Genomic DNA, 22,006 nt, shown 5'->3' on the forward strand with positions numbered 1-22,006 from the left:
ATGAGGTCAATAGGTCTGCCCAACTGCAGAAAACACATTCCACCATTTTGACAACATGCAATTTCAGATACCCATTGCTTAGTTTGAGTAGGCTACTCAATTAAGTTCCCCCTTTGTAATGACCACCATTGCTATTATAGTTTAGAATTATTTATTGAAAGACCAAAGTTGTATCATTGAAAATGATACAACCACTTGAGCCTGGTTTATACTTTATGCTTTGTCATATGAGTAATTATACTGTGTGTACTGCTGTACAGCAGTATCACGTGATACATCTCTGCCAGGAGACTCATGCATTTGGCCCTGTGTGTTTGTCCACACCTAGTCTTGCATACTACTAGGGCAATCAGCATCATATTTCACAAGCACACTGCCATCTTTTTTTAAATCAAATATATGTCATACATATGTCACTGACCCACTGACATTACATTTTTTGAAGAATTTCACCAATAACGACATGCCCTAAATAGTCGCGTCAGGTTGAAAGTGGTTAAACATTTTTTATGGTTACAAATTGCCTGGATTAAAAATATATCTAAATTCACATCATAAACACCATAAAGTCAAAAGGAGAAAAGATGTTTGAAGAAAAACAAAGCATTGACGGTGTTTGCACACTGGACGTCCAAAGAATGATCGACTTAACTATATACCAATCACGTTTGCACATTGCCTCCGAATATTGTATCCGTATAGTACGTTTTTTTGGACCGGGGTTGATTTTATCCGTTTTTCGCAGCTGTCTAGTGGGTTCTATTGGGGTGTTGGTATCATTCTGACAGCTAGTGATAGCCTTCTTGTACTACTTTCGGATCCGCAAAACGCAGTGAAAAAACGCACCAGTGGGCAATCACCTTGACTCTACTTCCCTCTACATTTACTCAGTTGGGCCGCACAGAGAGAATCGACAACTGCCTCAACCCAAAGTTCACAAAGACATTTGTCATCGACTACTACTTTGAGATGGTGCAGAAGCTGAAGTTCTGCATTTACGACATCGACAACAACACCTACGAACTCGGTGATGATGACTTCTTGGGGGAGTTGGAGTGTACCTTGGGCCAGGTAAGCATCTATTGTAACATAAATTTCTATTAGTTCTTCACCCGTTCTTGAATATTTTTAGCTCCACTATTGGCACTGTTGGTCCGTCTTGTTGTCTATCCATCATGTTGGTCCCCAACAACATATCTCTGCCGTGGGATTTGCGTTGCAACTTCATGCTCCCTGGAGGATGAAATGTGGTGACCATGACCTTTCCTCTACAGTGCCACATATAGGTCACAATATTGCACACAATTTGGGACCCCTTAACCCTTATCCCTAAACTTAATTGCCATTTTTAAAAAATGGTTCGACTAGCCGTTCTACATCGACAGGTTGTGAAATTGCAGATCGGCTATTTGAACTATTTGAAAAGGTTTTTCAAAATAGTAAAAAATGCCAAATAAGTTTAGGGATAAGGTGTAAGGGAAGATTTAACCCATAATCTCAAAATGTAATGGCCGGCTTCGGCTTGACATGTAACTTCTGTCCAACAATCTCGTCCCAAACAAGATAAGTGAGTGCTGTTAGGAGCAGCATAGTCTCTTGAGAGAGACATTTCCAATAGAGTTTATAATCTTGTTATTCTGCAAAACGTATAAAGACAATGCATAAATGTGTTGCATAAAGACATTTTGAAGTTTTACTCAACAATGAACGATATCAGGGAAATGCATCAAATTTAAATTCAGTTCGCTTCATTTAGCATTGTTTGGACAAAACAAATACATGTCTGTATGTACAACAACACTGCAATTTAGAACACAGGCACAATCTCCAAAGTGTTCAAATCCGTTCGGCATAAATTAGAACAGCGGTCGATCAGAACCAGCATTGGTAGTATTGATAGCAGTTCCTGGTGTTTTATTTGTTTGTTTGTTTGTCCAGATTGTGTCCAGTTGTAAACTGACTAGGCCTCTGCTCCTGAAGAACAAGTCGCCTGCAGGCAAAGGCACCATAACTGTAAGTACTTGCAGTTACTAGCCTCGACGACCTTGCAGGCGTAAGCAAAGGCTAAACTTATGTAATTTAGATATATGTATGTAGACATGGCACTCTAGTGTATACTCATAGTTTCATTGTGGGTGCAATATTGGCTGTCTTGTGGGAGACACTGTTGTCAGTCATCTCATGCTGATGATTTAGTTATGTGCAGTCCATACAGTGCTGGGCTTCAACAAAAGATCTGCACTCAGTATGGTAAAGATTTTGACATAAAAATATAATGCCAAAAAAGTAACATCATGATTGCGAGAAGCAGAGAGGGCAGGAATGTATCTTTCCCTGCCTTAAGTGCCTTTCAATTGTGTGATAGTACTCTCATAATATGCAAGGAATTAAAATACCTTGGTCATGTTTGGATTGGATGGTTGACAGAGATGTCTACAGACAATGTCGTAAAATGTATGCACAGGCCACTCAGTGTTCACTGTTCAGAGCCTATGTCACAGCTCATCTCTGGCATTCGTACAGGGTGAGGAGTATAGAGCGTCTCAGTCCCGCCCCCTACCAGGGCCCAGGAAATGATTCCCCGTTCATTTTCCTCATAGACATTTCAAAATGTATTTATTTAAAGACCTTTTAAGCCTCGTACAAAGCCAACTCTTGTCGTGACAAATCATGATAACAAACACATTTTTTTGGGCCGAACAAATAATTAGAAAGAAGAAAAAAACCGGCAAGTTACAACACCTTTTTTGTTGTTTTTCTTCTTTGTAATTATTTGTTCGGTCCAAAATATTGTGTTTGTTGTCATGATTTGTCACAACTCGAGTTGGCTTTGTCCGCGGCGTAACCGTCTTTAAATAAATACTTTTTGAAATGTCTATGGGAAAAAAGCATTGGGAATCATTTCCTGGGCCTGTCGTCGTCATGAAAGGGGGCGGGACTGCGACGCTCTATGCAGATTATCAAAGTGGCTTATTTATTGGCTTATTAAGTGGTTTATCAAAGTGGCTTATTAAGTGGCTTATTAAGTGGCTTATCAAAGTGGCTCCACATTCCCAGATGGCATAGTGCCATTCAAATAGTTGTGACCACTAGTAGTGTACTTACCTGTGATGCACTGTTAAGACAGCTTGCTTATGATCCTTGATGACTCTATGTATTTATTGTATTACCATGTGTACTACTATTACTGTAAATCGCTCTGGATTAAGAGCGTCTGCTAAATGCCTAAATTGTAATTGTAAATACTAAGTAGCTTTCGTTCATTTTCAACGAATTGTGTGCCAGGCTCGTGCTTGGTGCGTTATTGGATCTAATACTTAAGTACAGAAACATGCTGTGGGGATATTTTGTGATTCAATCCGCTGTCAAATCATTATATAGCATTTACTGAATTGGAGCGGCAGTTGCTTAGGAGGTAGAGCGGCCGCTGGGGAAACGGACAGTTCCTGGTTCAATCTCCCCTCCACCCCACCCCGGGTTAGTCCTGGTATGTGCATGTTGATGATTCCATATCAAATTGAATTGTTTGTTTTGTAGATCTGTGCTGAAGAGAGAACAGACAACAGAGTGGTGCATTTTGAAATGGCAGCAAGGAAACTGGATAAAAAGGTACACTTTTTCGTACCTTGTGGAATGGATTCTGTTTAACGCTTACAAGTGTTATATTGGAGTTTTCTGTTATTTGAGTATACTATAGTGTGTTTGAAATCTGTCTTGTTTTTTAGATTCTATGAAGGAACTATTGTACTTGTATATCTGATCTTGAAAATCGCTTTTGTGAATCAACTTCTTGCTTTTATTGTTCTCATTTGTAGGATTTCTTTGGAAAGTCCGACCCTTTTCTGGAAATCTACAGGCAGACTGGAACGACATGGCAGCTGGCCCACAGGACAGAGGTGAACAAATGCATCATACACTAGTATATTTCACAGAGCCCATGCATAATTAATTTAACATGGTGAAGAAATGTGATAGCTAGAAAGTGTATGTAAAATGTGCAGCAAAGCATTTATGCAGCTTTGTCTCATGGACAATTTAATCTCTACAGCAGGGGTGGGCAACGTTTTGGGCACAAGATCCCTTAGCCCTGTTCCAACTAAGGGTGGCAAGTTCTACCATTGCTAGGCAGTGAAATCACCATTTCTTTTTATGTCTGCGGCTAATCATGTCATACGAACGTCACGCCGGGTTTGCGTGGCGTTCTGACTATCGTGGACAAGGGTAACAGCAAATGCAAAAGGGACAAAGGAGAGAAGTGGTTTAATTTGAAGAGGGAACAGGCTAGTGCCCAGAGAGAGTGACATTGGTGCCATGCTTCATGCCGTGACTGGACGCCGCCCTTCGGTACTTATTAAAAGTATCAATACCACAATGTCGAAATATACTCGGTTACAAGGAGAAGTCCAGTATTCAAAATGTACAAAAGTATTTGTATCAAAATATACTTAAACTACCAAAAGTAAAAGTACTCTTTATGCAGAACGTCCCATTTGACAAAAGTTCAATAAAAAAAAAATTTGGCGAAATTTTCAGATCACAACGTATCACCGCACAACACGTTGTGATCTTGTAGTATGTAGTATATACTGTAGTGTGTATAGGGCTGAAGTATGCTTAACCATCAGGTAAACATTGGCACTGCACACACGGAAGTGTCCTTCAGGTACATTTATTTAAATAAGGCACAGGAATGTGGTTTGCCCGTGCCTTATCTAAATATAAGTGAAACTTCCACTAGAGTGCTGACATTCTTTTGCTGACGTTGAACTCTTCTGAGACAGGCATTTGGTAAATAGTAATACAGTAGTTGATTGCTTGTGACTGAATGGTCAGGTAAACACATCCCACATGGACACTTTGGTTCTATTAAAGCGACATGTGGGTCCTTTATAAATAAACGTTACATTAAGTAAGCATTGTGGAGTGCATTAATCACTGTGATTCAACCTGTCCTGTTGTATACAGGTGGTGATGTACAACCTGAATCCAACATGGAAACCCTTCACTGTCCGCCTGCAATCTCTCTGTGGAGGAGACCCGGAGAGTCAAATTAAGGTACACACACGCGCGCACGCATGCACGCACACACACACACACACACACACACACACATTTATGTCAACATAATAGATACAATACAAGGAAACAAATATTTTACAAAGTCCTAAAAAAAAAAAAAAAAGTACAGTAAGCAAATCTTGGACAAATGCCCACACACTATTCAGGGGTACTACCCCTGTGTCTTTGTTTATTTCTACAAACTTGGTTACGATTATAAATCTATTATTATTATATAATTATCTATTAACGAAAATGACCATATGTGATTTGTAACAATCTATAAAGGTGGTCTTATATAGGGGTTGTGTCTAGTGCCATTGGTGCATTGGCTTCTGTGAATTAAGTGACCTTAGGACAATTAAGCCAATTAATGCATAGGCATAATTATTAGTTGATGTGTTTTCACCCTTTTTAACACCTTCTCAAAGCATGCTTGAGGGAAGAGATGACAAGTGACAGCACAAGTGAGTCAACCCATCCTCAGTCTGTGTCTGTCGTTCACATGAAGGATGATGTGTCTGTGATTAGAATCAACGACTGAGTTTAAGCCGCATCCAGCAACCGCACCCATGTTTCCTGTAGATGGGTTACTTGTCAGCCATCCCCCATGAGCTTGTGTTGTTGAGTGTGCATACAGCAGTGACTCCACACTCCAAAATGACCGCTTTGTCATCAGAGAATTAGTCTTCTCTGTTCCTATTGCAGTTTGCCTCCAGATGTGTGATGACGTAGTTGTCTTTTATCCCGTTGTTTGTTGGCACCATATGGTCTCCATCCAACTCAGTCCCAGGCTGGGCTAGTTAGTTTAGACATTACTCGTAATGTTGCTTTTCCACTGCATTGGTACCAGCTCAGCTCAACTGTACTCGCTTTACTTGATTTTCCCCTGCAGACTGCCTCAATGTAGCTGGCCGTAATGGCGGAAACCATCTACATAAGATAATGCTTAACAATGCTAAAATTAAAGCGAACGCTAGTGCTGTCTTCATCCGTACAGTCCAACAAAAAATGTTTCTGAGAACATTTTAACTTGGCGATAAATAGCCCATACAGTTGCTCAATATTTATTCATGTCACATTTACAACGCCTTGTGTTGTAAATGTATTTGTCTGTCACCTGTACAGTATAGGGGAGTCCACCATGACACAATCACGCTAGTGTCGATTCTATCTGACCAATCAGTAGTCTGCAGTGTTTATACATACATGTCACCTTTGGTTTCACTTCAGCTCGCTTGAAACATCGGTGTAGGAGATACCAGAAAGGTACCAGGTACTTTTGCCTATTGGAAATTCAGTAAAGTTGAGTGGAGTTGAACCGGTACCAAGCAGTAAAAAAGGTGCCATATAATGTACAGGACGCACAAAACCCATTCAAACCCATGGAAATCCAGAACCCCTTTGGGATATACTGTACAGGTACAATGTTGCTGTCACACAGATCTGTACCAGACTAATGAGAAATGAATCTTCAAATTTAATCTAAAAATGTTTCATATAATTTGAATGGGGATCTGTGTATTCTAGATAATGAGTTATTCTAGAGCACCGAAGTCTGACGGCAATATCGGTAGAGGGCGCTAAGTCTACAGGTTCATGTACTTTTTATTTGCATTGTAAATTAATCCCCATAGGGGGATTTTAGATTGCCTCATATAAGAACTGTGTTTGAAAAATAAACAAATCATCCCAGCCGTTTCACTCGTGGATATGAAGAATCAACTGACTGAGGGAAAACACTAATGTTACTGCTGCTGAATTTGTAAAATTTTCGCTAGAAACAGACTGACAGACTGACAATATCGTCGAGACAGTTTATTTTTGGACCACAGTTCTTATATGAGACGGTTTTAAGATGACCCCATGTTATTCTCCATAGAGAAAAGCTTCCATGAACCAGGGGATGAGCGAGTGACGTCAGGACTTTGGCGTTCTATACCCATTTTCTCTTTAGCTGGCGTGTGTGTGTCCAGATCTAGATTTGGTTTTGTCTCTCTTAGTCCACTGGCAATGCATTTTAGTAGGATTACATTCGATTTTAAGCAGCTCTCCTATTAGCATGCTTGCTTTTTTTAATTGATAGTCACTCGATTATAAGTGAAACTGGAGTGCATTTCATATTTCAAGCCTCTTAAGGTCCCCACACACCGAGCGTGTTTTTCGGATTTCTAGCGGCGTTTCTCCATCGGTTTTCCGAAAAACGCGTCCAGTGTGCAACCACCTTTAGTCTTGGAGATGGGAGTTGATAAAGGATGATAATGTTCTGTTTCTGTACGCAGGTGGAGTGTTACGACTACAACAGCAGTGGGTCTCACGACTTCATAGGAGCTTTTAACACCAACTTTACCCAAATAGAGGAGGCAACACAAAACAGAGGAATGGTAAATGCTGGACAAATATCACGCATGTGCAAATATACAATGTAAAGGTATGTCAATCAACGATTCATGTGCCACCTGTGTGTCATAACAAACCTCTCTAACTTTCAGGCAGAGTTTGAGTGCGTCAACAGTAAAAAGAAGCAGAAGAAGAAGTCATATAAAAACTCTGGTGTTATAATTATAAAACGGTGTCAGGTAAGTTTAACCCATTTTGACCTGAGATCAGATTCTAAAAATGTCTTCTACATCTACAGTTTTCTGAAAAAGCTATGTTTCTATGTCAGTCGTTCTTGTCACTCGTGGCACGCTATGAGCTTGTAGATCTGCTATTTTTCAATAGCTAAAGCATAACATAATGCTAACACCAAAAGGCCAAAATGGGTTAAGTGTCACTTGCCTTGAAACGGACGTTCACACCAAGCACTACTACTATAACGAAATGTATGTTGGCTTCCACACTGATGAACGAGAACGTTCTGTACACGGTGGCAGCAAACACCTGACCTAAGATTCCTGAAAAACATACGTAGCAAGTAACGTTGCTACTGTACATACACATATCATATACTGTGTGTATATATAGCAACAACTACACACAAAGATGGCCTTCTGGCAGAATTTGATTGGCTGTCAGTGTTTCTAACGTTCATGAAATCATTCTGAAGAACGTGGTAAATGGTAAATGGTGCATTTATATAGCGCCTTTATCCAAGGCACTTTACAGAGATTGTGCATTACATTCACCCATTCACACACACATACATACACCAATGGCAGCGGAAACCATGCAAGGCACCAACTAGCACATCGGGAGCAATTAGGGGTTCAGTGTCTTGCTCAAGGGCACTTCGACAGTAACTCTGCGGGAGCCCGGGTTCGAACTGGCAACCTTACGGTTACCATCCAGGCACTCTACCCCTGAGCCACCGCCGCCACAATGATATCGTAGGCGTCCTATCCGACCACAGGATCTACATTTGTCAATAGAATTGTAGGGAGACTGGCTCCAATCACCAGTTGTTAGTTATATTTTAAAGATGTTCTACCATACAGATTGGTTAAAATAATAATTGTATTCATTCAAAAGTTATGGATTGCAGCTTTGATAAGACAACTGGTTTGGATATAATATCCACTCTTTCAGTTGATCCATGGAATCTAATTTAGTTCTATGAGACTGAGACTTGCATAATATGAATTATGGTTTGAATGTAAGCGTGTTTCTTATGTGTCCTTTACTTTAATGCAGGTGGTGAAGGAGTATTCTTTTCTGGATTACATCATGGGAGGCTGTCAGATCAACTTCACGGTGAGTGCTGCGTTCTTTCACACAACTACGCACGCTGTGAGCTTTGTAAAGCTCACCACATGAGCTTGTAAATATGCTATGTACGGCGAATGTTAGTAAAATGCTTATTATGGCCAGAATAGGGACATTGTAGTTTATGTGGTTAATGCAGCAGGAGAAGATTAACAGAACAACGTGCAGAGATTAACGCCATATTGTGTATTAGACATATTGTATATGCTCTAACAAGCTGATTGATACCAATATTCACATGGGGAATATTTGATAATGATCAAACTGGAAGGTCCCGGCCCATTTGTGTGTGCATCGGGAAAATATTTGTGATTTTTGAGACAAATTAGATTCTTTGGGCCCTATTTTGCATGTCTTAAGTAATAAGTAACTATGTCTTATGACTTAACTTAAGACCTGGAGGTGTGGTCAATGCTATTTGGCTGTTTTGAGCGGCCAAACAGCTTTGGCCACGCCTCTAGGTCTTAAGTTAAGTCATAAGACCTGGTACTTAAGACACACAAAATAGGGCCCTTTGGGCCCTATTATGCATGTCTTAAGTACCAGGTCTTATTACTTAACTTAAGACCTGGAGGCGTGATCAATGCCATTTGGCTATTCTGAGTGGCCAAACAGCATTGACCACGCCTCCAGGTCTTAAGTTAAGTCATAAGACCTGGTACTTAAGACACGCATAATAGGGCCCTTAATGTTTTAGTCATCCTTGGTTTCAAAGCCCCATTGTGCGATGGCCACTACTGACCCATAAAGAAGGAGATGGTAGATCTTTATGATAGGATCCAAAAGGAAGCACGCACATCTCAGGAAATTCTACAGGTGCGGAACAAAACAATATATATAACGTACAATGAAAAAGAAGGGTTGTCCGCACACTGTGTATCAGCTCCCAGGAAACTTTATTAAGTAACATAGATCTTTATTAATCCCACAGGGGACATTCAGGTTCTGAGTGCTTGGGGGAGAGCTGTAAGCGATTAAGTGTGTATTGCTGCTCAGGGACACTTTGTCATGTATTACTAACTGGGGGGGGGGGGGGGCTGGATGTCAGACGGCCTCTCTACCCACTATTATGGAATTGTCAGAATCATTGTCAAAATGACATTGTTCTTCTCTCACACACACACACACACACACACACACGTGCGTTATTATAGCAGCCAAAGCAAGTAAACGTGGATACTCCACCCTCTTTGAATGTTATCAGCACATTACATTTAAATGGCCATTATCAGCTGTAATCGGGACAATAGATTGAAGTCAGTGTTCTGTTGACATACTCTTATCTATTCAATGGCTCAGTAAGTAGTTATCATTCATTTAGTCATGGCTTGTTTCCCACAGTCTGCCCCTACTACTGTTTATTAAATCATTCGGTCGCCCGTTATCGTCTCATCCATCCGTTTGATTAGACGCGTCAGGTGACTGGTCGATTTATGCAATATATTATGATAGTGCACTGTCAGCACTTTATGTTTTCTGGTTGGTATACCATGGTAAATACAGACAAGTTTGATATTAGACTCTTTCTTGATCAAGTCTAATATCACGTTTGTTATTTTGTCCCATGGGCTGTTTTGCCAGGGCGTCTGTGCCTGTTGCAACGTGTCTTGGTGTGATCACCCCATAGAGTATAACATACCAGTTATCTATACCAAACAAACGGCTGCTTTCTAAAACGTCTTAGTTCGAATCTAAACCATTTAACATCAAACCCCTCACCAGATTGCCATAGACTTCACAGGCTCCAACGGGGACCCCAGAACCCCCCAGTCTCTCCACTACATCAACCCTCAGGGCTACAATGAGTACCTGTCAGCTATCTGGGCCGTGGGCAGTGTTATCCAGGACTATGACAGGTAACTAAAGTGGTGTTCTATATCCAATAAATATATTTGTATTGTGCACACTGGTGGCAAAACCAACTAACGACGCAAGAATATACAATATCTTGCAATGTCCCTGGTTCATATAATATTGGCCAGAACATACGTTCAATTAATTAAAATGTATTCCAGAATTTTCAAAAATATAGTCTTTATTTTAGTGATCTTACTCACTGTACCACAGTTTCCTGTTTGTTTCCCATACAGGCATACAGGACTGAACATAGTTTGACTGTTGATCGTTTTATTCTGTGAATGATTGGCTTGGCAAGCAGTGAACAAATTAAAACAATTTGTTCAGAGTGTATGTTGACAGCTAAGACAGTAAGATACTGTACCATAGTTTATTGGCTCAAATGCTGGCTCAAATTGATCAAATGCACCTGCCAAGTGAACTTTTGTAGTAAAACGGAATGTTGTCAGTTTACATTATAGTAGCTGATTGATTTGATTGATATACAAGCAGTAGTTGTTGCCTTGTACCTAACTGTCACCCAGAAGTGGTCTGTGTGGTTTCCTTTTTGAAACTTTGATCTTACTCACTGTACCACAGTTTCCTGTTTGTTTCCCATACAGGCATACAGGACTGAACATAGTTTGACTGTTGATCGTTTTATTCTGTGAATGATTGGCTTGGCAAGCAGTGAACAAATTAAAACAATTTGTTCAGAGTGTATGTTGACAGCTAAGACAGTAAGATACTGTACCATAGTTTATTGGCTCAAATGCTGGCTCAAATTGATCAAATGCACCTGTCAAGTGAACTTTTGTAGTAAAACGGAATGTTGTCAGTTTACATTATAGTAGCTGATTGATTTGATTGATATACAAGCAGTAGTTGTTGCCTTGTACCTAACTGTCACCCAGAAGTGGTCTGTGTGGTTTCCTTTTTGAAACTTTGATCTTACTCACTGTACCACAGTTTCCCTTTCCTTCCGTTTTATTCTTTGAATGATTGTATACAGTATATATGTATTTGATTTAGATATACAAGCAGTAGGTTGTTGGCTTGTACCTAACTTCATGCTCCGTCTTGCCTGTGTAGCGACAAGATGTTCCCTGTCTTCGGCTTTGGAGCCCAGATCCCTCCCACAGGGCAGGTACTGTCTGAAATGCTAAATCTGTGTGTAAATGCTGATGATTTTCCCATATACCTGAGATATTTATATAGTATTTACTCCCACTTTCATGATTTACTTTTCAAACTTGTGAATTATATTAGTTCTTTCTTCCACAATCCTTTAGGACACTTTGGTGTATTGTAGATGCCTAAAGGCTGATTTGTGACTTTACAGGTTTCTCATGAGTTTCCCATCAACTTCGATCCATCAAATCCATTCTGTGCAGGTAGGTTTTTAGTCAAAGCCAGCTGCCAGATTAATTCTGGTTTTCTGGCATACATATGTGTGTGCAAATGTAATAATAAACTATTCTTTTTGAAGTACCTATCATACATTTATAAATAGGTAGATAATATTTTGTGATTGTGTTTTAGGTATAGAAGGGGTAGTGGCTGCCTACCAGCAGTGTCTGCCCCAGATCAAGCTGTATGGTCCAACAAACTTTGCTCCAATCATCAACCACGTAGCCCAATTTGGCAGACAGGCTATCCAGCAGAAGACCGCCTCTGTGAGTAGCTGACCTTAAGTAGAGGGACATCAGGGGGCGTTACTAGCGTAGCGCAGACAATGCGTTGGTGGCTGGGGCCCAGAGGCATTTGGGGCCCACGGCCACCCACCAGTGCCATCAGTTAAATACAATTATAAATACATACAGAGATGCAATGACAGTTGAGTTGACCAAAGTTTGTCGCAGGGCCGCAGTGATGAGCCTGTGTGGGTTCTACTGACATCTAGTTACGCTGCTGTAGGAAATCATTTCACATATCTAAGCAATAACTACAGTATGAGTTAATACTGGTGTGTGCAAATACTCCTACGGGCTGGGGCGGAAGCGTTGGGTCCTTCTGGTGGGGGCTCCTCACTGGCAAGTGAGCCAGTAGGATACCACAGCAGTGACCGTAGTATACAGGGAGGAATTAATTGGCATAAAGACTTAATTGGGGAGAAAAAAGGGTATAAAGGATTCGCTACTCTAAATTTATATATTAAAAATAATAATTAATAATGTTTCCCCCTCTCACCTAACTCTTCTCCTCGGTTTGCAGCAATACTTTGTTCTGCTCATCATAACTGATGGAGTGATCACAGACATGGACCAAACGCGCAGTGCCATCGTCAACGCGTCGCGCCTGCCCATGTCCATCATCATCATCGGGGTGGGCGGGGCCGACTTTGAAGCCATGGAGTTCTTGGACGGCGACGACGGTAACCTGCGCTCGCCGACGGGCGAAGCCGCAATGCGAGACATCGTCCAGTTTGTTCCCTTCAGACAGTTCCAGAACGTAAGCAACAAGGTTAAACATCACAGGCTTCTGCTTCTACACATACTGCACGAGTGCTGTGGCTTCTTGATATGGCTTGTGCCTAAAGCTAACCTCACTTGCAACTCTTTCCTTGTATTGCTCCATGATGCCTATTTTTTGGGATAGATTCTAATTATACTATGCAGATTGCAGATATATTAGTTACTTGTTCAATGCTGTTTAGACAGATGTATACTGTTTGCTTGACCTCCAAATACTATGTATGTTATTGATAGCATTTTGTTTAGAAAGATGCTGGGTTTAATGCTTACCTGGTATAGAGGGTATGCGCGTGACATCATCATCATACCCGGAAGTTATGCGGGAACGCCTACTACTGGGGCGACTGTGGCTCAGGAGGTAGAGCAGGTCGTCCAATGATCCATGGGTCGGCGGTTCGAATCCCGGCTCCTCCTGTCTACATGTCGAAGTGTCCTTGGGCAAGACACTGAACCCCAAATTGCTCCCGATGTGCTGGTTGGTACCTTGCATGGCTTCCGCCGCAATCGGTGTATGAATGTGTGTGTGAATGGGTATGTAATGCACAATCTATGTAAAGCTCCAAGGCGCTATATAAATGCACCATTTACCATTTTACTAAGTGGCAAAAAACGACTTTCTGGCCTCGACAGCCCATACATCCAAACAGAAAAGTCTGATTGCATTAAACAAAGTTAAACTATGTTAATTGTTAAGCTCACTTTGCCACTCGATTTGCCATTCATTTTATGCATGCGCATACCCTCCATATTAGTTACTAGAAGCACTCCAATGTGTTTCTTTGCACTCTACTTACGGGGACCATTTACTCTGATCTCGAAATTGTCCCTCTGGAATGGATAAGCACATCTGCTAAAGGCCTGAATCTTTTACTGTACATCCACCACCTACTTTTAGTATTGTTCCCAGTTGCAAGGCCCATGATGTTAGAGAATATAATGCATATATCAATAATGTCACACATATCCATATCTCATTGCAGGCGGGCACTGCAGCTCTTGCCCAGAGTGTACTGGCAGAGCTGCCAGACCAAGTGGCTTCCTTCTTCAATTTATTTCAGCTGAAGCCCCCCAACGATTCCAGACCTTCTTAGAAATGTACAGTAGGACAATCTCGCCCGAGTCAGCTTCAGTGCACGACCCCCCAGCGCTCCCTGCTCTGCCTGTATAGTCTGCATGGCTTAACCACAGTTCAGTTCAGTTTATTTTGGTCATAGAATGAACATTGAATGCATTACTTTCCTTTGATCATCATAACTTTGCATTTAGACCAAAAAGGTATAGGCTGAAGCCAGTGGCTTATTTTGCCTATCCTATTTACACCTAGGGGGTTGGGGGGGGGGGGGGGGGGGGGCAGTAAACAAACAGGGGAAAACAAACAGAAAAACAGAAAAAAGAAAGAAAAGTAACCCTAGCATCCATATAGACCATATTCACATGGCGGCCATGTTGCCATTTTGCATTGAAAAAGCAGGGTGGCAACCATAGATATTAAAAAAATAGATGACTCATTGGCCACTTCAGTTTGTTGGAGCGATGTGTGTTGAAGGAGGGGCGGAAGAATTTACACTGTCTGGGAGAGGAAGTACGCTGGAAGTGTGGAAGGCACGTTACGTCACGCTGCCACTCAAGTGATTACTGGCCAATCACAGCGTATCTTTTCCGGGACTTACAGACCCGAACATGCACTCTGTGACGCACGCTCAAGCTTCCGCGGGGCTTCGCAAGGAATCTCGGGAAAATTTTGCCCTCCCTTGAGCACATACGCTCCAGAGCCGGAAAGGGCGTCTACCTTTTATATGTCTATGGGGTCAACGGGTGGCATTTCATTGATTTAATGGCAAGATGGCCGCGTGTGAATATGGTCTATTCTGGGCATGTCATAATCAACAACTTTACACGAAGTCATGAACATAAGTGAACAAAATTGCAGATCCACAAAGCTCACAAAGCATTGCAATTGTGCTTTGTGAGATAGTGGAAGTGGGGGAAAAGTATTTTTTAGGGGACCAAGTATAGAGCCCAAGGGACACCCCAGTTGACAAAGTATATAGGGTGATTAAGTAGGCTAGACAGAAACATGGCAATGTCAATTTGCACTGCAGTAAACTACAGCCTGAATGCAGCAGCCTCTTACGTTTCTTCACTGTATAATCAATCTGTATCTCACTTTCATTATTAGTATATGCAGCAAACATATCTGTAGTGTTTTTGGAGTTTGCGTGATCTTTGTCTCTGATACGTTTGGACGTCTGTACGCTTAGAAATAACTTTTAACTAACATGTTGCTTGTAGTCGATGGCTGCTATTCCCTGCTATCTCACAGATAGTTATGCAAACCGGTGTCTAAACCGTCAAATATTTCCAAATGCCACCCTCCACCTCACTCACAATCTCTCTCTCTCTCCCTGTATGTCTCTCTCTCTCTCAACAGGGTCCTCAAGCAGCACTAGCTCAGAATGTCTTGGCTGAGGTTCCAGGTCAGGTAATGGGTTTCTTCAACACCATGAAGCTGAAGCCACCGTGCGACGGCCCCTCCCCTACAGCCCCTCCCGTGGTGTCCTGAACACTCCTCCTTCAAGTAACCATATCACTATAGTATACCATGTATGAAGGAACACACCATGTTTGGAATTTCAAAGAATATTTCCCTGAATGAACCAAGGAACCTACTGTAAAGGATTTTCGGTGGTGAGGTGACCACCGAACTACGTCACGAGCCGCGGTGAAGAGCAAACCACCGCCACCGCCCCAGCCCTTCTCTCTGTTTTTACTCACCACCGCTCAACGTTATTTCAGCTCCGGTGGTCACCTCACCACCATCAAACACTCCCAAAACACAATCCACAGCACTGACACTAGTGATGTATTTGCAAGTCACTGACTGCAACTGCCCGCCTAACTATTTACATCTCAACACGGAGAGAACTAATGCAAGTATCTCAGGATCTACTCTCTCATACTGCACATTTCAAATCTACATTTGCGAATGTAAAACAAAATGATAACTTTTGGAATCAGGAAATCAATTTTCTGAAATATATTGTTTATTTTTTTTGGCCTACTGTATGTTTGTACATCTTCACCATTTTGCATGTATCCATCCAAGCATCCCATATCCAGACAACGGACTGCACTTTTCATCCTGTCTGCAAATCAGTTCAGTTTTCTACCATAATACTAGAAATCCACATCTCTCTGCTTGGAACTCTTAGCTCAGGTGCCCCATCTTGGCTTCAAGCTACTCCACGTCCCCTGCCAAGCATGTCATTCCCAGACAATGGACCGTCCTGTATCCTCAGAGAACTGGCACGTTTCCCATCCCACTCCCCTTTGGTCTGACAATCTTTAGTTTTTCATAGTATGCAACATGATAACATCTAGAAGTCACCAGAGAATCTGTTAGGCACGGTCACATTATTGTGTTAGCCTTTACATTTCAAGGCCAGTCCACACCAATGAAACTCCTTGCAACTCCTGCAACATGCAACTACTTGCAACCATTATCCCCAATGACAGTTGCGAGGAGTTGCATTGGTGTGGAAACTACTTGCAACCATAACCGCAATGACAGTTGCGAGGAGTTGCATTGGTGTGGAAACTACTTGCAACCATAACCGCAATGACAGTTGCGAGGAGTTGCATTGGTGTGGACTAGCCCTTTAGGGCCACGTCACCCCTTTTGCAACCAGAGCTTATTTTAATGATGTTTAGGCACAAGAAACTTTCCTGGGGGGTTTTGTGTGTATTGTGTAATATGTTCATGACCAAAAACCTGTCATGAAAATGTGGTCTCACTTCCTTCCTGGACTAGAAGGTCACACCTCCATGCAGCCTCCCCCATAGATATTAACAATATATACAGTAGATGCCTCATTGGTCGCTACAGTTCATTGGAGCGACCTGTCTCCAACGGGAAGGGGAAGTCAAGCGGAATCCTGAAGGCAAGTCAAACCCTAGTCAAACACACACATTATTTTTCTGGCCATAGGGTGCAAATTTTATATTGTGCTACTGTTATCTACCACAAATACTATTAACATTGAGTGACTGCAGTTTCTTCCAGCTGTGAATGTCCCTTTAAAACGGTTTTGTTGCAAGGAGTTGCGACTAGTTGCATTGGTGCTGGCTGGCCTTATTTCAGTTCACTTTCTGTCTTCATCTCAGCTGAGCATGGTAGTATCTGTATAGTAATACTAATCATAATATAAAGCCACTTTCATATATTAACATGAGTAATTTATGTGACTTAAGTGCCAGCAATGTTTAGTTTAGTGTTCATGTTTAAATTCACAGCATGAAGATGATTTGTAATCCAGTAAGGCTGGACCAAATACACTAACTAGCCTTAAAATGTTTACAATTAACAGGACTTCGATATATACAGTACTAATGTGCTTTTTAAGAACATTTATTTTACACAACTGTGCCATTTTCGTTAGTATAAAGAATGCTATTTTGTACCTCTGCTGCTGAACAAAATTACTCTTAAGGTGGTTGCACACAGAGCACGTTTTTCGGAAAACCGATGGAGAAACGCCGCTAAAAATTAGAAAAACGCGCTCTGTGTGCAGGGACCATTACTTGGTTATTTGTGACATTTAATATCCCTGTGTGCGTCTAGCTGAATCTGAATGATAGCTGGTGCCAATTTGTTTTAGAAATAGCGGTACCTCTTTGTTATGTTGTTAGTTTATACAGCATTGTTGAAAACTGTGTTGTTTCAGTGTATCTACAGGTATATGATTTCACTGGCTCAACCTACTTGTCTTCAAACTTACAAACTGTAAGGCAATGATTAAGTTTATATTTCCATATTGTGGCATGAACACAATATGAGGACCGCCCTCAAACGAGATGCATCTCAAGGGGCTTACTCTAGTGAAATAAACATTCTACATTTGAGTTATAAAACCTTCTAACAGAGACAAAAGAATATGTTATTAAAAGATTTACAGATGGACTAGACATTTTTTGTGTACAAAAGTACAATTGCAAATTGATTTGCAAATAGATGACTGTTGGTGTTATGGTACAACACCTTGTAACTTTGTGCAATGAGGCTGTTATTTGTACAAATATTACCACTGTGCCAATTATATCTACATTAATAATGTCTTTATTGTATGCCTAGTAACCCATGTCTAACACTTTCAGTTTGGTTAGATAAACTGGACTCCTAAATGTAATATTGTTGCGAAAAAAATATTGCTTGCTAATTAGTTGCGCTGCTTCTTGTGGTCTCCTCCTATTCAATGTACAGTATGCCTGTTCTGAAATTTAAGGAGGAACACAAACTTTCAACGTCTACTGCACTATCTAATCAATAAAATTGTTTATATCATCCTGGTTTTGAAAAGGGCTGTCTTTCTTCCTGTTGCAGTCTATTCTCGTATGTGAGGAGAAGAAGAATAACATAATAAGCAAAGGATAATTACAGTAGGCTATGTGTGTGTATATCATATTAAATGTATAATATAAGAATTTAAGCTGAGCATATTATAAATATATGTAAGCTGAGGTTTGTATACCAAACTATAAGAAAACATATGTAGGCAGACGTTTAAGTAAAGTAGATGTTTTTAATTAGTATATGATAAATTATAGTGTAGTGTAGTAGTGCAGAGTTGACGGGAAGTCCGTGGAATAAACGAGCGCACCCATAATGTCAATTAGCTCCGCCCCACACTAGATTCTCAGCTGCCTGGAAGTCTCTGAACTATAGTAGTTATAGTCCGTCCGTTAGTCTTCATTTATACGTATGTTACGATTGAAGTAACAAAGACTTCTCCGACGGGTGAGTTCTTTGTTTGGGTGTTATTTAAACGTAATTTGTATTAGTAGTACAGTACTGTACACTGTCTGTAGTATAGTACGAAGTACGATCGGACCGTGTAGCTATCAACGGTTTACTAACCCCGGTCCGGGCGGGTTCTACCTAGCCTGATTATCAGACTGTAGCTTTCTGGGTCTTTCTATTATATGGCTCTGGGCTGGATCCAGGCTAGGTTCTACCAACCACACCCACTTTATGTTACTTGGGAGTGTAGATCCCATATCCCAGAGGGGCGCCGTGATTACCGTACCGTACGTGACTGGTTGTCAGGCAACGGCCTCATGGCAACAAACTTCTGTAGTAGGTTATGTCATTCAAGAAAATGTTGACATGTAAATCAATTCCCGGGCACGGGACCTTGTTTGAACTTGTAATATTCTCAGAATTAGAATTAAATTGTTTTGTTCTGTTTTATTTTGATATACATATATTATATATTTTATATAAAACGGCTATTTTCAAAACATAATTTATGCTTATGCATTTTGAACTTGTGAAACAACAAACAAGACTTACTTCTGCTTCACAATGAGTACTTTTACTTTTGGTACGTATTTTTGATGCCAATACTTTTGTACTTTTACTAAATACATTTTCAATTCTGGACTTTTTGTATTGTAACAGAGTATTTCTATAAAGCAAAATGTGTGAGTACTTTTTCCACTACTGAATGCACTGATTGATACCTTTGTACTGGTATGTAAAACAAATATCAGGCAGTCTAACGCCAGGGCTCCACCGGACGCGTTGCGTCTCCGTCGCGTCGCGTCAAAAAACGCACCGGTTCAATTTTAATGCACGCGTCGCGTCTCCGTCAACGCGGGCTGTGTAGCCACCCTTCATTGATTAAAAAGGGAACATTCCCTGACACCGTCTCCACACCATAGCGCAAAACTTTCTTAAGCTGCGCACTTCTTAAGCTGCGCGCAGCTTAAAGTTTGAGTTTTTAGACAGCTGGTGGATGGAAATTAAGCTCCACCTCCGCGGAAGACTTGAGCGGAGGAGAGCGTTTCCGGGAATCTGGCCGTCGCGCAAGTATTCGGCGGAGGTGGAGCTTAATTTCCATCCACCAGCTGTCTAAAAACTCAAGCTTTAAGCTACGCGCAGCCGAGAACGTGCGCAGCTCTTTCGACCGTGTGGCAGCGGCTTGACACCGTCTCCACACCTGAGCGCAAAACTTTCTTAAACTGCGCACTTCTTAAGCTGCGCGCAGCTTAAATTCCGAGTTTTTAGACAGCTGGTGGATGGAAAAGAAGCTCCACCTCCGCCGAAGACTTGAGCGGAGGAGAGCGTTTCCGGGAATCTGGCCGTCGCGCAAGAATTCAGCGGAGGTGGAGCTTAATTTCCATCCACCAGCTGTCTAAAAACTCAAGCTTTAAGCTACGCGCAGCCGAGAACGTGCGCAGCTCTTTCGACCGTCTGGCAGCACCTTGACGGTGACGGAGACGCGACGCTGACGCGCCCGGTGGAGCCCGGCCGTTACCACGCTCGAGGCTATAGCCAATCACCGCGCTGCGGTCCTTCCGGCCTATAGGATGTTGAGTATACCCTGTTTATGACTGTACTTGGTTTATTTACCTCATTGTTTCCATGACAGAATCAGGGAAATAAGCTCCTTAAATGAAACCCGTTGAATGGCTCTGCCTCCCCGTAAATAAACAGAACAGAGCCGTGTTTGTGTACGAGAAACAGCGGTGTCCATCTTCTTGGTAACGTAACGTAAAACTGTAATAATATTATGGTCGTAGGCTAGCCTAGGACATCAAACAGTCCTGTGGTTTTTGATGTGTGATGCATGCGACAGACAGTATAGCGAGTATACCCTTCTGCCTGCTTTTTACTCCCTAGTACGACTGTGTGCTTGCTTATGGGTTCAATAAAATCCTGTCTCATATCTATTTTAATATTTCCCTGGCTGTGTTTGTTGTGTCCGTCCGTGTGTTTGTGGTGTTAACAGACATGGCTGCCCAGTGTGTGACCAAGGTGGAGCTGACTGTCACCTGTGACAATCTGCTGGATAAAGACATTGGCTCAAAGTCTGACCCCCTGTGTGTGTTGCTCACCAGCAGCTCACAGTCACAGTGGTTTGAGGTGAGGAATGGATATTTAATATCGGTGCAATGTTTAAATTAGTTTGTTTTGTTTTAAAGATGATTGTGTAAAGTAGTTTGTGTACTGTATTTAGATAGGACTGTGGAGAGAGGGAGACAGATCATGTAGCAATGATACATCATATGTCTCCGGCTGTGTGTCTACATTATCCATCCTGATTCCCTAAAGACTCTGTTCAATTCTATTTGGAATGAGCTAATCCTACACACTTGAAAGCTATTCTGGATGGAATATATCAATATCGTTGACTGTAGTGTCTGTGTCTATATGGAATATCAACACTGATCCTATAAGCGCTTCAACAACTCAAACAACTATTTGAATAGAACTGGTGGGCTGTAATTAAATCACTCATTTTACTGTTGCTGCTGCTAATACACTGTTGTCCCTGCTGTGATCACGAGATTGCTAGTAAACATTAACCTAAATTCGACACTGTGAATCGGAAGTGAGGTGCACTGCTTTACTTTGTCAGTGCATATAAACAACAGAACAATATCTTGCTGTAGGAAGTTAAAATCACGATAAGACAGTCACTAGCTGGACTTGTTGACTAATACATGTGCTCATAATGCGTGTGGGGACACACGTTGCAACGTGTGTCCCCATTTGTGTGTTTTGAAACCATACCATAGCATGAAAAGTTCTGTCCTTTCCCAACAGCTGGGCCGAACGGAGCAAGTGCAGAACTGCCTCAGTCCAAAGTTTGCCAAAAAGTTTGTGGTCGACTACTACTTTGAGATCGTCCAAAAGTTGAAGTTTGGCCTCTACGACATTGACAACAAGACCGTAGACCTGAGTGACGATGACTTCCTGGGCGAGCTGGAGTGTACCATGGGCCAGGTGAACTTCTGCCTCTTCTCCTGACCTAAGAGCATAGACATATAAAGGTTGACGCCCTTTCCGGCTCTGGAGCGTATGTGCTCAAGGGAGGGCAAAACTTTCCCGAGATTCCTTGAGAAGCACCCCGGAAGCATGAACGTCCGTC

The 22,006-nt window shown here is 41.6% G+C and overlaps 1 protein-coding gene and 1 long non-coding RNA gene across 2 annotated transcripts in view; one reads left to right on the forward strand and one right to left on the reverse strand.

Annotated features, from left to right (window-relative positions):
- LOC306913226 (uncharacterized protein) overlaps positions 1-22,006 on the forward strand; it is a 36,745-nt gene that overhangs the window by 2,385 nt on the left and 12,354 nt on the right. The window contains exons 3-19 of the mRNA XM_079489816.1: positions 892-1,071; positions 1,939-2,013; positions 3,538-3,609; positions 3,816-3,896; positions 4,966-5,055; positions 7,341-7,442; positions 7,551-7,637; positions 8,692-8,751; positions 10,486-10,619; positions 11,692-11,746; positions 11,942-11,993; positions 12,142-12,275; positions 12,814-13,050; positions 15,505-15,627; positions 16,286-16,406; positions 20,864-20,997; positions 21,682-21,861. Coding sequence (XP_079345942.1) covers positions 892-1,071; positions 1,939-2,013; positions 3,538-3,609; positions 3,816-3,896; positions 4,966-5,055; positions 7,341-7,442; positions 7,551-7,637; positions 8,692-8,751; positions 10,486-10,619; positions 11,692-11,746; positions 11,942-11,993; positions 12,142-12,275; positions 12,814-13,050; positions 15,505-15,627; positions 16,286-16,406; positions 20,864-20,997; positions 21,682-21,861 — 1,917 coding nt within the window. The remainder of the gene's footprint in view (positions 1-891; positions 1,072-1,938; positions 2,014-3,537; positions 3,610-3,815; positions 3,897-4,965; positions 5,056-7,340; positions 7,443-7,550; positions 7,638-8,691; positions 8,752-10,485; positions 10,620-11,691; positions 11,747-11,941; positions 11,994-12,141; positions 12,276-12,813; positions 13,051-15,504; positions 15,628-16,285; positions 16,407-20,863; positions 20,998-21,681; positions 21,862-22,006) is intronic.
- LOC306913155 lies at positions 16,150-18,405 on the reverse strand. Its single transcript, XR_013788494.1, has 2 exons — positions 17,649-18,405; positions 16,150-17,555 (listed from the first exon to the last, which is right to left on the reverse strand). It is a non-coding gene; the product is annotated as an uncharacterized lncRNA (long non-coding RNA).

This window comes from Electrona antarctica, assembly GCF_951216825.1.
Source record: "Electrona antarctica genome assembly, chromosome: 20".
Classification (NCBI taxonomy): Eukaryota; Metazoa; Chordata; class Actinopteri; order Myctophiformes; family Myctophidae; genus Electrona; species Electrona antarctica.